At 43.0% G+C, this 15,599-nt stretch overlaps 1 protein-coding gene across 3 annotated transcripts in view; it reads left to right on the top strand.

Moving 5' to 3' along the window:
• The window catches only part of adam15 (ADAM metallopeptidase domain 15), a 28,921-nt gene extending 13,759 nt beyond the window's left edge, over positions 1 to 15,162 (top strand). For 2 of the 3 annotated variants that reach the window (XM_076280355.1, XM_076280357.1), the window contains 20 exons: positions 983 to 1,193; positions 1,579 to 1,644; positions 1,997 to 2,068; positions 2,523 to 2,692; positions 2,882 to 2,966; positions 3,193 to 3,341; positions 3,972 to 4,149; positions 4,705 to 4,797; positions 5,234 to 5,429; positions 6,369 to 6,477; positions 7,187 to 7,382; positions 7,665 to 7,742; positions 7,946 to 8,057; positions 8,351 to 8,513; positions 9,957 to 10,059; positions 11,231 to 11,296; positions 11,693 to 11,773; positions 12,561 to 12,617; positions 12,817 to 12,986; positions 13,593 to 15,162. In XM_076280355.1, the coding sequence (XP_076136470.1) occupies positions 983 to 1,193; positions 1,579 to 1,644; positions 1,997 to 2,068; positions 2,523 to 2,692; positions 2,882 to 2,966; positions 3,193 to 3,341; positions 3,972 to 4,149; positions 4,705 to 4,797; positions 5,234 to 5,429; positions 6,369 to 6,477; positions 7,187 to 7,382; positions 7,665 to 7,742; positions 7,946 to 8,057; positions 8,351 to 8,513; positions 9,957 to 10,059; positions 11,231 to 11,296; positions 11,693 to 11,773; positions 12,561 to 12,617; positions 12,817 to 12,986; positions 13,593 to 13,659 (2,422 nt within the window). In that variant the 3' untranslated portion in view covers positions 13,660 to 15,162. The remainder of the gene's footprint in view (positions 1 to 982; positions 1,194 to 1,578; positions 1,645 to 1,996; positions 2,069 to 2,522; positions 2,693 to 2,881; positions 2,967 to 3,192; positions 3,342 to 3,971; positions 4,150 to 4,704; positions 4,798 to 5,233; positions 5,430 to 6,368; positions 6,478 to 7,186; positions 7,383 to 7,664; positions 7,743 to 7,945; positions 8,058 to 8,350; positions 8,514 to 9,956; positions 10,060 to 11,230; positions 11,297 to 11,692; positions 11,774 to 12,560; positions 12,618 to 12,816; positions 12,987 to 13,592) is intronic. The other variant, XM_076280356.1, reaches the window with a different exon arrangement.
• Positions 15,163 to 15,599: the final 437 nt, after the last annotated feature.

Here is a 15,599-nt window from a genome sequence, read left to right as displayed (position 1 = left end):
TCAGAATGTTAAAAGTAAGTTAGAGAGGAAAAACTGCAGTGATCAGGAAGGCGCTTTAGCAAGGATTAAAGCAATAGAGGTGTGATATATAAGGCATGATGGTCACCAGAATCTTTCACAAAATACACACAGTGTCTTCTTGACTGTTAGCAATGCAGCCAGTAGTTGCACATGTTGTTTGTGCAGAATTCTTCAGGCCTTTGGCCTCCAGCACTCTATTTTCAACAGGAAGTGTACTCTTTCTCTCTCTCTCTCTCTCTCTCTCTCTCTCTCTCTCTCTCTCTCTAACTCTCTCTGCTCCCTACAATGATGTCATTCTACTGAGTCAGCTTTCAGGATCTCTCTTCTCTTCTGTTAGTTGTTTATATATTCAGCTGTGAACTTCAAATACCCTCTAGATGTTGTAATGCTGATTGCCCCTGACAGAGAAATGGAGGTAGAAGTGGAACAGGGACCAAATTTAGTGAGACCATAAGTACTTTCTAAGCTCACTCTATTCAGCTTGTTCAACAGAGAGCCTCACTCACTGGATTGTTTTTTTCCCCCTTAGCATAGCAGATAAACATACTTGGAATATGACTGGACAAAAATCCCCATGACCCTAATGTTTTTTTTGTTCTGTTATTGTTGGTATTTGTATTTGTTATGTGTGTATGTAAAACAATCTATTCAGATGCAAATGTAGGTGTCCAGCTGGCAATATTAGACCAAGGGGATTGTGTTTTTCAACCAATATTTAAGTATATTTCAACAAATAAGTATATTTCAACAAATATACTTATCCACAGTATGTACGTCCCTTTGAAAAGAAGAAGAAACAATGATAACATTCTTTGATAATTAGTTTTTCAGAAAACATTCTCTTTTATTTTGATCATACACTTCCTCTGAAATGCATCCTCCATTAACATCAGCTCAAACATGAAACATTTCCATGCAGCGCATGAACTCAGCTTATTTATTATTTTTTCTTTCACCAAAGGGGGGTGATTGTCATCAACTCCACCCTGAGCTTTGAGCTGCAGCCAGAGGAGGACGGTGAGTGGGATGAAAGCGGCGAGCAGAGCGGAGGCTTCGAGGAGGAGGGGATGCACCTGCTGTACCCCACCCACCAGCGGAGAACCTCAGCAGGGGGATGCGGGGTCTCCCACACCCCTGTGCCCCCCCTCTTCGCCCCACCACAAGTGCACCGGGTAAGCGGCTCATGTTCAAGGAGGTGTTGAGATATTGTGGTCGGACACTGTGTGTGCTTTCTTTCGGTGTGCTGAGCTTGTATCTGTGTAAATCCAGGCACATCTTGGCATTTATCTATCTGTTTGTGTGTTTGTGTCCCTTCACTCTGTGGTTATTTGAGTGCGTTTTTGTGTACCCATGCTTGCATGTCTGGTTTGTGCATGAGTTTCTGTGTTGTTGCATGAATGTTTGTTTGTGTGTTTTTGCGTACGCATGTGCATGTGTTTGTGTGTGCATGTTTGTGATTATATGCACAAACAGTATGTGTATTTATTAGCTTATGCAATATGTCACTCAGTCACAAGCAGGGACTGCTCGGTTAACTCCTTGCCTCTCTTGCCACAGCACAAGAGGGACATCCTATCTGAGACCAAGTACATTGAGCTGGTGCTGGTGGCAGACCATAAAGAGGTGAGTGGAGACTCTCAGTGTGTGAACTGGGGTGTCAGGCTGGTGTGTCAGCTTACATGAACCCTAACACTTCTTCACTCCCATCATCTCACTTCTCATGTCTGCCTGGGGCCATGTAACGTTGATCAAAGAGCCTGCACAAGCTGTGGAGATAGAAAACGTGTGAAGTGGTTGCCTAGCAGGATGGTGTGTCTGTCAGTTATTAGTGATGCTTAAAGACTTGCTTAGATAGTCTTTTGTTGTGACAAGAGCGATCTGCAGAAGAGTTTTATCCTTGCTCATTTAGGAAATCGCACACGTGATGGGATGGTGGGTTTGTAATCATCAGGTCATGCCATGTTTGTTTACACAGTTCCTGAACTACCAGAAGAGTAATAAGACCATGATCTATAGAATGCTGGATGTGGCCAACCAGGTGGATTGGGTAAGGCCTGTCCTGTTTTTTATACATTCTGTATGATTATCCATGAGACATGTTCTTAAATGTTTTATTAAACAATCCAACACAAATTAGCCACAGAATATTCTGACAACTTTTCAGAAGGTGATGAGTTAAAGATGAGTGTCATCTGTCACAGTCACGATTATTTTGGTCAATACTGAGATCACGATTATTTAATTACTCCATGATTTAAGAAACACCATCCACTGTCTAAATGTTCAAAAACATTATCTAATTGTCAGTTTTGAATAATTCATCTGAAACACAAATCAAAAATATTTTTTTTTACACAACATTTACCACTGTGAAGAAACTTAACTTAAGACAAAAGAAAAAGCATCTGTTGCAAGTGTCATCGCACAGAGGCGACCTTCACAATATGATTCCCTCCTTATTTTGTCCTGTCATATTGACCTTTTTGGTTGTCCTCCTGCAGTTCTACAGACCCCTGAATGTGCGTGTAGCTCTCCTTGGTCTGGAGATCTGGAGCGACCAGGATAAGATCCAGGTGGACAAGAGCCCCACAGACACCCTCAACCGCTTTCTGGAGTGGAGGACACGTGAGCTGCTCCCAAGACTGCGCCATGACAACGCCCAACTTATCATGTGAGTGAGATGTCTCTCCTTCGTCCCTAAGAGGGTCTGTTTCATTAATGTGTTCTAATTTAGAATGCTTTGTTTTCTGTTCCTGCATGGTATGTTGAGTGTGCTACTTTTAGACACAAACAGGAACTCATTCATGGTGTGTTTATATGTATCAATGTGAGGTGTCTGACTGGTACTGTGTCTTTCCAGGGGGGATTCATTTGATGGAACAACAGTGGGAATGGCGTCCCAGTCGTCAATGTGCTCCAAAGACAGATCTGGAGGGGTCAATGTGGTGAGTGTGTGGAGTGATTGATTGAATTCACGAATGACTCCTGTCCATCTATTCGAATGGAGCTGTTTATCATCAGCACTTGCTTTCTGTCTAAGCCATATCACTCTTTTTTTGCTTTTACTTTATCGTTTATTCTCTTTCTCTCTCCCTGTTCCCCCTCTCTCTTCTTCTCTTCCCATCCTCTCTCTCTCTCTCCCTCCCTCCCTCCTTCCCTCTCTCCTCGCAGGACCACCTGGTCAGTGTGCTCGGCGTGGCCTCCACAGTGGCCCATGAGCTGGGCCACAACCTGGGCATGACCCACGACACAGCAGAGCGGCGCTGCCAGTGCCAGAACGAGCGCCGCATGGGTGGCTGCATCATGGAGCCTTCCACGGGGTAAGTGACCACTCAGGGAGACACCACTGGCCACTGGAGGGCTCTTCAGCTTGGGCCTACAAGCACTGTGAGGCTCTCTATTTAATGTGATCCATTTGATTCTGATTTTTATTAACAATTCATAGACATTTCACAATTCCCTTTTATGCCTTTAATCAGATAGGATAGTGCAGATTGACAGGAAGTGAGTGGGAGAGAGAGTCGGGGTGGGATCCAGAAAGGACCACGGGGCGGGAATCGAATCCCAGGTCGCCGGCGTACGGTGCAGGTGCCCCAGCCAGTTGCGCCACTGCTGGGGCCGGCCTCTTGTTTTTTGACACCTTTTTTGATAAAGAAGTTTTCTGCTCATTGAAAGTGGAGTGGTCACTTTTGACGTGTGGTTGCCATGATACTGACACAATTTAATGTTCCAGACACCACCAACAATAAAAACTTCTACGGCGTTTCAGTGTGGACACAAAACCTTTAAAAAATGTTTTTTAAAAAAGATATAAAAACTCTAATGTGGACAGAAATCGTTTTCATCCTAAATATGGGTATTTCGATGTACCGGGCTTAATGGGCCTTAGCCTCCACTTGATGAAGCCATGTTGCCCTCCTGGTGTAAGTCTGTCTGCTTCCCCCCTCCAGCCTAATGCCAGGTCAGCTGTTCAGCAGCTGCAGTGCCAGAGACCTGTCCCTCAGCCTGCTCCATGGTGGCGGGATGTGCCTCTTTAACGTGCCTCAGCCGGAGGAGCTCATGGGCGGCCCGCGCTGTGGCAACCTGTACGTGGAGAAGGGCGAGGAGTGCGACTGTGGCCTTCTGGATGTAAGTCTGATTTTGTCCAATTCTCAGCTGATGTCAAAGCTCCCAGTTCATCCAAGATGTTCATTTATCACCCCCGGAAAGTGTGAAAGATGAGAAAGTATTTGCCTCAAACCAGTGCTTTAAATATGGCACAATTGCTTTGTGTAAAAAATATAAAGAATATATCACACCACTTGCTAATTTGCTTGTGGTTTGTACACTTAAGAAGTGGTTTATTGATATTATTATTTTCATACAGTAGACCAACATATTTTCATGGCATATTTCATAAGTCTCAGTATTAGCCAAGTGCCAAAGATATATGGCACTACCTTAAAAATGTACTACATAGTAAGATGTAAATCTAAGGAAGAAAGAAATCTCTTGAATCTTGATGTTTAGCACCACCACTGCAGCTGAATGAGTGAACAAGCCCGTCAACAATTCTTTCTGTGGTACAGTATGTCTGTGACCAGTCTGCCAAAACCTTGAGTCAACAGAGTGAGAGGGTCTGAAGTCCAACGAGCTGTCTGACCTCCTTTGTGATTGTTATCCCACTACTTTGTTTGTTTTCAGGAGTGTAATGACCCTTGCTGCAATGCCAGCACATGTAAGCTGATGCCTGGTGCCCAGTGCTCTTCTGATGGTATCTGCTGTGAGAACTGCAAGGTGAGTGTGCTTGGGACGGAAGTCCCTTCATGGATGTTCCATGGACGTTCCACCTTTTACATTTACATAGTCAAGAAGTAGCATACTTACTTTGCTCCTTGTTTTCTTTTTTTGCCATTTCACCTGCACATTAATGCAACTAGCTGCCCTTTTGTTAAGCTCCTCATGTTCCTGGAATGATTCTAGAAGTTTCTCAAACATAATTGCTCTTAAGTCTCCTCTGGCCTACTACTGCTGTCTTCACCTGCTTTAAGCTTAAATACTGTTCTGGGTCAACTAGTCTGTGTTTTCAATGAATTTATTGTGTGCAAGGAACCACCATGCAGTGAGAGTAAATAATGCTGAGGATTCTGCCAGGTCTCTATCGTCTTGGTCACCCAATATAACCCCCCCCCCCACCCCCCACTCACCTGTCTCTACGCTACTCCTTCTACAGCTGCGCATGGCGGGCTCGGTGTGTCGAGAGCCACTGGGCGAGTGTGACCTCCCGGAGTACTGCACTGGCACTATGCCCTTCTGCCCGCCCAACGTCTTCCTGCAGAACGGGGAGCCATGCGAGGGCGGCGCCTCCTACTGCTACAGCGGCGTCTGCGCTAGCCTCAACGCCCAGTGTCAGATGCTGTGGGGTCACAGTGAGTATTGCTCATTTGTATCGAGGTGCTGAAAGTGGAGTTCTGTAGGTTTAGACATGTCTGAACACAGGCACATGGCACTCTTCCATTGGCTTGCATTGTATTTCATACAACACTACACATGATACAGAGTGGTATTCACAAGAAAACCGGTCCAGCACTAGCTGGTTCACATGCTAATTTTACTGTATCTGACAGCACAGACATAGCACTGACAGACATACAGCACCTTTCAGTGGACGGAAAGATCAGTGTAGCACTGATCCACATATCCAAGAAAAGGCCAATTGTCTCTCTCTCTCTCTTTCTCTCTCTCTCTCTCTCTCTCTCTCTCTCTCTCTCTCTTACACACAAACATACACACATGCATCTGGAGAAGCTGTCAGACACTTCAAAGAGAGTATAACTATGGAAGTGCACATACGCTGGGCTCTACATTCATTTATATACTAATGACACAATTACTGTGGTATGTGCATTGTGTGGAGTGAAAATCACGCCATTCCAGCTGCTGGGTTCTAGTTCTGTGAGAACCAAGCTGCATCGTATTTAAAAAAGCTCTGGGCTGTGTATCCTGAGGTAGAATAGCTGAATATATGAGCTCACTGGTGACTCAGAGGCATTCACATCCTATGACTAGGATCCTTGACTTGTTGACAACATTTTGAATAATTGATACAAATTTGAGAGCAGGATGTTTGGGTTGGATTGGGTACACCATATTGTAGCACAGTGATCATATAAACTATTAAGTAAATTAACTGAAATTGTTATTTATTTTACACAAAAAGAACAGTGAAGTAATTAAACAGTTTTGGGCTCATTAATTTAGGTATACAAAATACTTTTGGCCTGGATGCTGTTTGGAACATACTGTAACAGTACATTGGTGAATAATCAGCAGTTATAAACAAAGTGTTGTTTTGCCATTTTCCTCAGATGCCACACGCGCTCCACCTGTGTGTTTCTCCTCAGTCAACAAACAGGGCAGTAAATATGGCAACTGTGGTCAGATGGCTAACGGTTCCTACATCCCATGCCCCAGTGCGTAAGTATCAACAGGAACATCACTGTGTATGTGTACTACTGAATACTTGTGTAAGTGAACCTTTGCAAGGCTGTTGTGCAAAGTCTGATTCTTACAAATGACATGTAAAGTCACAAATAAAAACATGACAGTTATAATAACCTTGTGTTATATAATTGAATGGGATATTGTAGTAGTAATGCTACTGGTATGAGGCAGTAATTTGTCACCTTTTAAGGTACAGTATGGTTTTATTGGCCAGTTGCAACTACTTATGGTATCATCTTCAAATACATTTTGATGGAATACGGTCATGCGAAGGACAGTCAAATACAATGTTGTTCCTGCTAGCCATCCAGGCTATGCAGTACCGTATGTAGTTCTGTTGTCTGTGGACCATGGTGCAAATTAAATAAAATTTCATATCTCAACATAGCCAATATCATCAAGCCAATAATCACCAGTGTGATTTGTGACCAGTTAACGAGCTATTATTAGTGCCAACTGGATTTTTCTGTCCTTTGAACTCCATAAGGCAGATGTGATCTAAGTACTTTTTTCAGTGATATAATATTTCATGGTAAACATATAACTATACATTATCTTACTGTTCACTGTTTACAGTTCTGTATAAATGGCATAATAAATGTATGATAAGTATTCATTTTCATGTCCATGTGTGAATAAAAACACCTCTTAATATATGTGAATGGCCTGAAATGGTTCACAGAGACGTGCTTTGTGGAAGGATCCAGTGTCAGGGTGGGAATGATCGCCCCCTGCTGGGCTCCAATGCAGAGATCCTCACCACCAAAGTGCGCCTGAACCACAGCGACTTCACCTGCCGCGGGACCTTCTTTGACCTTGGAGACGACGTCTCTGATCCTGCAATGGTAACCCAGGGGACCTCATGTGGCCAAGGCAAGGTAGGCATCCGACCCATCATAATGTGGTATTCGGACACGGTCTCACCTAAAATCTCATCTTTTTCTTGTTTGTTGTTACCTTTCTTAATCATGTTTTGTTCAACTTTAGAGAGATATAGTAGTCATTTCTAAGTTGTTTTAGAGTTTAAAGTTCTATTGAATAAAATATATTTCCTGCTGAACACGCACATTTAAATATGTATCTGTTTAATTGTTTATAGTTTTTGAAGAAATCTGTGTCCAATCTGTGGTGTTGATGCTACGCCCTAACGTCTCTTTTAGGCGTGTATAGACCAGCGCTGTCGTGATGTGTCTGTGTTCAGGGTGGAGGAGTGCAAGAGGAACTGCAGCGGTCATGGGGTGAGAGTTCTCTCTGCTTGTGCCAAAGTGCCATCTCCAGCACACGGCACAATTTAAAAAAAATGGTGTTGAAAACCACAACATCTCTTCATCCTGTTCTCTCTATCTGTCTGTGTGTCTATATTTTCTTCTCACATCATGTCCTCATCCCCTTCTCTCTCTCTCTTTCTCTTCTCTTCTTTTCCTGTTTTGTTTCTCACCAGGTTTGCAACAGCAATAATAACTGCCACTGCGAGCCAGGCTGGGCCCCTCCTGACTGTAAATACTCAGGCTCAGGGGGCAGTGTGGACAGTGGACCGGCCAGACAGCCCAAAGGTGCCCAACTACACCCACACATCTGTGTGCAGTCGCTGCTCGTGTAGCCTATGTCCTGTGTCTACCCACCAATGCACCTATGCAGGGAACATTATGTTGATTGTTACCCAAAACAATGGTATTGGCTATTTCATTTTCATATCCAGGAGCTTACAGAAAAAAATAAACAACACATTTTTGGATAACATTATCCAAACCAATCTTTTTTTTCTGATGGAAATATACATTGATCTGTAAGTGTAAGCCACTTTTCTTCTGTAACTGCTAAAAGCAACCTTCCTGCGCTGTTTTAGACTCGGACCCGGCACGCGTGGCCCTGCTGGTGTTCTTCCTGTTGGTGCTGCCGGCCTCGGTGGTGCTGTGGTGCGCTGCCCTGCGCATCCCGCGCTGCCGCCGCAAGCTGGCGTGCCTCGGAATCAGCCCGCTACAGAAAGGAGACCCCCAACAGCAGAGCCGGTGAGAGCACAAAGGACAGGCTGCGCTAGGCTAAGCTAGGTTTGGTGAACAACATACAAACAAGCTTGGCTTCATCAGTCAGGACAATGAAAGAAACTGTATGAATTTAGGTGACCTATTTCTGAAGGAAATCATAGAAACGTGAGGCTAAGCCTGAGTTTTTTTCGTGGTATCAAATGCGCTTATTCAGAGCGATTGTTGATGCTTTTATTCAAAGCAAATAATTGTTATGCTAAGTAGTACTTGTTGTCCATGGAAACTGAATGAAAACCTTGACCTGGCTCCTGCTGTTGAATGTATGTCCTAGAGTCAGGCCTGTCTTCTGGAAGTATCTGTGCTGTGTAACAGTAATGTGCTTATAATCAAATTGACAGATTGGAATGGCTTAATTGATTTAGGTATCACTGTATTTCCTCTTGGGAACTTGATACCATGGATGAAGCTTTTTGGTGCTGTCGTGTTCTGCCAACTGAATAACAGGGTTTGCAAATAAATTTGGAAACATTTTATTTCGTCCTGCCCTCAAAACAGTGTGTGCAGTGTGGCCCATATCAAGATTTATTTGGAAGATCCCTCATCAAAGTATAGGTAAAGCAGTGGGTAAATGAGCTGAATGACCCCTAAATGGACCCTTGATGAATCAAAGTTCATGTATTAGATCCAGACCTGTCTTTACCTTTACATCACCCAAATATTTACCTTGTGTGTAAGTCCTCCAGAAAATCCTGGTCATCACTGATTTTACTGATGAGTGTGTTGTAATGACTGAGTAGAGATATCAGTCATTTCCAAAGGTGATTCTGACCGTTTTGACCATTCTGAAGAGTTAACTTGGTGGTTAAAAAAAAAAAAAAAAAAACTTTTCCATGGTGATATTTTTTTTTTCTGATAATTTTTACATAATCATATCCTTGATTTGACATTAGCCATGGCTCCTCAGAATGTTGTCTGGTCATTATTTGTAGTAATAGATAAAAACAAACATTCTTCCATTTGTCCTTGTACTTTACCTCATCAAATCATTGACCACCATTTGTAAGCATCTCACATTATAGCAAGCTGTCATTGTGTATGTGCTACTCATAACTTGACAGCAGACTTTATCATATCTATAAATTCTTTATTATATCTGTCATTCTTATGGCATTCCTGTGAGTGCAATACCGCTGGCAGCAGTTTAAAGGCACTTCTCTAGCGAATATCCCTCTCTTGTAATAGTACTAGAGCCTTGATGTTACTACCTGCGTGATTTGTGTTGCATATGTTGCATGAAAATGCTATCAATGAGAAGACCTCATTCATGTATCTGTCATCTTGATACATGTTCTCTACTCCCTTGATCCATGTTATCCTATGACACTTGCCACTAGCTCCTTGATGACCACCATAGTGAGGTCCAGAAGTGTTTGATATAACCTATGACACTGGTTCGTTCCCCTCTAGGACTCAAGCCAATGAACACAATGAAGTTCACAAGGGAGAAGAGGTCCAGCCTCTAAGAAAGTGGAAGCAGCAGAACGACATCCCCCTGACCACCACCAGCAAGGTAGCCTACTACTCCCACTGCCCAGCACTCTGCCTGCGTGCTGCTGTCTCATGTCAGGGTCACAGAAGTAGGGGGTGAACCTTCATCTCCATCAGTTTTAGTTGCCAGTTCTCCTCAGGTTCCCATCCTGTCAGCTTAACTGATTCACAACAACTCAAGTTGGAAGGTTTTATTGATATAAACATTCAGCTGAGGCTGAATTTGTGTGAGTTGAGCCTCTTGACACATCAAAAGTGTGAGAGAGTATGCCACACGTTGGTGGTTTTACAAGATGATACAATTGCAGACTGGCTTTGGTAAAGGTCTAACATGAAACTAAATTTCAATCAAGTGTAAAGAGGAAATATATGTGTATGTTTGATTCGAAGGACATATGTGTCTGTTATTGAAACGAAATGTATGGTAAGTATGTCTGTAATTCTGTTGTTATGATAAATTGAGAAGCTCAGTATGGAAATGCATACATGTGCAGGTCATTTCTGGTTGATTTTTCTGTTTTGTTTTGTTATGATCATTTCACTGTTAAGTATCTCTTACCACCTTACCAGGCACAGAATGGATTCAGGGGCACTATCTAGTTTTGAGTTTGTGTGGTCCTGTGGTTGGAAGCTGAATGGATGCCTTCATGTGTGCCCATTGTTCTTGTTTCTCTAGAAAGAGAAAGAGAAGTCTCTAGACTTTACAGCATTGTGAAGACTAGAGAACAATAAGTGACGTTTTGTACATTTCTAAACTTCTCTGTACCTTTGACCCTGTCCAGATAAAAAAAATATATATATGTCAATGTAATGTCTAGATGCATGTCTGTCCAGCTAGCGCTTAGTCTAGCATACCCTTCTCACTTTCAGTGTTGCATGTATTACCTTTTTTTTACCTTTTATGGTTAGCTTGTGTTATGCTTGTTGCATCAAGCCCAGCACTTTGAGACACAGACTATAAATAATCCCCTAGTATACATCATAGGCTTCCGTTCTCATTACCTTCATAAGAGGAATGAGGAAATGTGGGTTGCTGATCTAGTCTCTACTCACTTTAGACTATGAAACTAACAATCACTCTCACACATACACTATGACTATATATATATCATGTCAATAATATGTTCACTTTGCACGTGCCATAAAAGGCCTCCTGTTTTCTCTTCTGCTTCCTCTGTGTCACTGTAACTCAGGTTCAAGACAGGCCTGCTCCCCCTAATAAGCCACTTCCCCCTGACCCGCTTTTAAAGACTAACAAGGTAAAGTCCGGTGGATGGAAACAGTGTTGGTGGTGTTGAGGTTCACAGACATAGGCTCACTAAATGAGTCTTGTTTCTTAGAATGTCAGTGTGGCTATCGCGTTTTCTAATTTTCATGGCTGTGATGTGAAGGAACAAGCTATTGATCGTAAAGTGGTGGGTGTTTGCGTGCGTGTGTGTGTGTGTGTGTGTTTGTGTGTGTCTGTTAGTAAGTATGCGTATGATGTTGTGTAGTGGACCATCTGATCTAACGTGATGCTATGTTTCTTTGAGTTGTGTACTGGACCGTCTGATCTTACGTGATGCTATGTTTCTTTGAGTTGTGTAGTGGACCATCTGATCTAACGTGATGCTATGTTTCTTTGTGCATTCTCTCCCACTCTCCCCCTTGCCCAGCCGGCGGGGAAAAGACCTGCCCCTCCCACCAAACCTCTTCCCCCAGATCCCCCTCCCTCTGAGGGCAAGACTCAGCTCAAGGTACCCGGGGCCGAGTTAGCTCTAGGCATCATCATCGTCATCGTGCTGATCATTTCCCATCATGTGCCAATGACATGTTTTGATCCAATCCATCAAATCATTATTAGGATTTTGTTGTAGTTCTCTCAAGACCCTAATTAAAGTCGTGGGTCTGCATGATCTATGCCCTGTGATGATCCACGTCTTTCTACGTTTCCATTTCTTTACCCCTCAGCTGGTCAGCTGGTGTGTGGTTCTGTGTTGGTGGTTGTGGTGATTGTGCATGGGGATGACCTCTTAAGAGCTGAATGTGGAGATGGAGCAGGTTTTCACGGAGTGCAGCGGTGTGGTTCACTGCATTCACTGCATTTATGCCAGTCAAACAGGAGCTGGATCTAATGGAGACCCTCAGAGGAGAGGATAGTGCTCCTCAACACAATTTACGTTCAAGTCTCTGCAAATTGTGATGCTTAGTGCACAGCAGATATGCTGTCCTTCAACATGCTTCATCTCCACTTACAGCAGATATTAGGTATTTGTGAACACAGCTTGTGATTAAGCTGGGAAGAGTGATTGGTGCCCTTTGTTCTGTTCGGCGTGATCATGCGTTTGGGAAACTGTTCCTGACTTTCTATCCTCTGTGATTATAGTTTGGAGTTGATTCGGGCATGCTGGGACTGAAGTGTATATGTGCATGTGGTGTGTTGTTGTATGGTAAGATGTGGTGTGGCGTGGTCATTTTTTGCGTAATGAGGAAGCCCACTGGTCGCTCTCACCCACTTCTCCTTCTCTTTTTTCGCCCTCAAAGCGTCCGGCGCCTCCAAGCAAGCCTCTGCCCCCCAACCCCGTCCACACGAATAGCCAGGTATCACAGGACCAGTAGCCCAGCGTCAGGCTAATGCTAAATAGTCATATAAAGACTCTCAACTGTGGTTCAGTGGTGTCTCTGATGCTGCATATAAACTATTGCGAGTGATGGTGTGAATTCACAGGTCTCACACCAGTCTTAACGCTGACATCAATACTAAACAGATTTGTCAAAAGTGTTTTGTGTGTTGTTTCAGAGTCAAGGCCCCTCCAAGCCTCCTGTGCCCAAGAAGCCTTTGCCAATGGCTCCCTTGAACTCCGCCGACCCCCCCAGACTCTCCACAGTTGCCCCCGGGCATCGCACAGCTTTGGCGACCAGGGGAGTGCTGCCTGCACGGGGATCATCTGCTGGTGTAGTCCCGTCGAGGTTAGGAGTACTTAGTTTGAGAACCTGTGTGTGTGTGTGTGTGTGTGTGTTTGACAGTGCATTTGATTTATTACAATGCGATACAGCGTGATGTGATACGATGCAATGCAGATAGGCTTTCTTTTCTTTTTCGTGCTTCAGGTATGCCACATCATGTACCTTTTCTGTTTAATTTTAATGTGTAAACTGGTGACGATTTATCATTTTTTATCAATGCAGAGACTTTTAACCGATGCACACTTTTGCATCTCTATGTAATTGCGTCGTAAATGTTCATACCGATGTACCGATACAATCGGTGAATCTTACCATCACTAGTGCGTGTGTGTGCGTGTATGCATGTCTATGTGTGCGTGTTTGCATACTGTATGTGTGTGCATGTGTGTTTACATATGTGGGTGGTTGTGTGCATGTGTATGTGTGTGTGCTTGCATATGTGTTTGGATGTGCATGTGTGTTTTCATATGTGGGTGGTTGTGTTTTGTGTGGATTTGGTGGTCTTGTGTGTGTGTGTATGTGTGTGTGTGGGTGGGTCTACTTGCATGTCTTCGTGCTATATTTCAATCCCATTTCACCCACCTTTCTCTCTCTCCCTCTCTACCACAGACATCCACCTCTTCCCCCAATAAGAGCACCCCAGCCGAGGAAACCCCATTTGCCTCCTCCCGTTTAGCCAAGGAGCCTTGTCTGGACTCTGCCTGCATGAGACTGGACGGAGCTCTCGCTGCACTGATTCTGTGAGAGTTCTGCAGAGCAAATGCCTTAAGACTGTGCTGAAACCAAATGCTGCACTCTCATTTCCTCCCTGTTTGCGATAGCTTCCTCTTGCAATCTGGCCAAATCGCTCACACTTGGCCAGAGTATTTAAAAGCGCAACTGCTGCAGGAGGAGTCTGTCTACACAGCCCAAACACAACGAGGTTTTGAAGTGGATCCACAGTGAAAGCCTGGATGTTTTTTTAAGGGATTCACAGACATCCAAAAACTTAAACCGCCTTCAATAGTTTTTTCTGTCTGTGTCTGATCGACAGTGGGCGTGAGAGTATGAGAGACTTAAAAAAATGTTTGAAAAAACATACAAGCTGCTCCAACATTATGTGACTTATAGCAATGCCCCGTTTTTTAGGGTAAGCTCAGGTCATTGTCATGTCTATCTTTGACTGGTGGTCATGTGAAGTTTCAATAGTACCCCCACATCACTCCTTCAGACTGTGTGATGTTAGGCTTTAGATTTTCACACATGTGCTTTAGTGGTCTAGTCTATGCAGGTAGACCTTTGATTGCTCAGTGCACTGGGGCATTGAAATCACCATAAGCAATTTTTCACGAAGACATTAATGCATAAAAGGTGTTATGACTGGCCTTGCATCAGGAACCAGGCACTGGAATGTCTGCTCTGAAATTAATGTTACCATGGAAATCTGTGAGAGATTTTGACCAAGTGGAGCATGTCATTGACTGTGTGTCATTGGCAGCCTTCGAGGGATTTGTCCATGGATTTGTGTTTATGAAGATCATCAGCATTTCACTGCACAATTATGCAAATGTTTGCCTTCTGTTCCACATGTTTATCCACATGTTCTATTAATTTTGCCTGAATTGACATTGCAAACAAGATGGTGACTTAAGTTGGGAGACATTTTGGTTGGTGCATGTACAGTATGCATTCTTCTCAGAATGTGTGAAATGTTTGCCCATCATATGCATCCATTTAACATTGTTGTAAAAATCAATCTGTGATTGATTTTTCAATTGTGAGATTGAAGTATTTTGAAAAATCTAGGCAAATCTATTTGTTCCTGTTTTGTTTTGGCATAATCACACAAACTGTCTTTTACATGTCACAGCTAAATTCAGGATGTAATGCCCATTTCAGAAAGAAGTATCAAGAACTGTTATGAAGGACAGAAAAAGTATTATACTGTACCTCTGCCTTTGGACCTCAACTTTCTTTTGTCCTCTATTGCCATCCATTTTAATTGAAGGTGCACGCAGCATTTATCAAACATGGTGGTGGTTCTGTGCAAGTGTTGGCATTCTTGTTTAGGAAGGGTGCATCACTAAGTCCTTTCAAAACACTTCATGAGGTTTCGTCTCATCAGATTTCTCTCTGCCATTTTCCTTTATTCTCATGTTGAGATAAATGTAAGGAAATAAAGTCATAGTGTGGTAACTCAGCTGTGTCCACTCTTCCCCTCTGTACTTGGAAACTTACAGTAGACTCAAAGGCCAAAAATGAAGAAATGTGTTTTGGGTAAATTCGAAAAATGAAATGAACAGGTTAACTGTGAAGATTAGCAGACTTGTTAAAAAGCAATATAGTTTGCAAGAGATGGCTGTATTTTCAGAAAATCATTGGTTCAGCTCAGAGAATGTGGAAGTGAATACGACAAAGAATGTCAGGATATGATGTCATGTTTCACAAAAAGATGTATGAATAACCAACTAACCTCTACAAATTACTGTTACAGTCTAAAATCTCAACTCTCAAAGGAATAGATTAACTCAAAAACTGTACAAACCAAAAGCTATAATTACATTCATATATTCAGTTATTTCCCCTTAAAGTATCTAAATATTGTATTTCTACAAGGTTCAAAATGTCAGTCAAGTT

The sequence above is a fragment of the Alosa pseudoharengus genome, unplaced genomic scaffold (assembly GCF_046254945.1).
Source record: "Alosa pseudoharengus isolate Yale_2024_CS ecotype anadromous, Long Island Sound unplaced genomic scaffold, YU_APseudo_1.1 YU_APseudo_1.1_scf_12, whole genome shotgun sequence".
Classification (NCBI taxonomy): domain Eukaryota; kingdom Metazoa; phylum Chordata; class Actinopteri; order Clupeiformes; family Clupeidae; genus Alosa; species Alosa pseudoharengus.
This window is presented reverse-complemented; position numbering and strand designations above follow the sequence as displayed.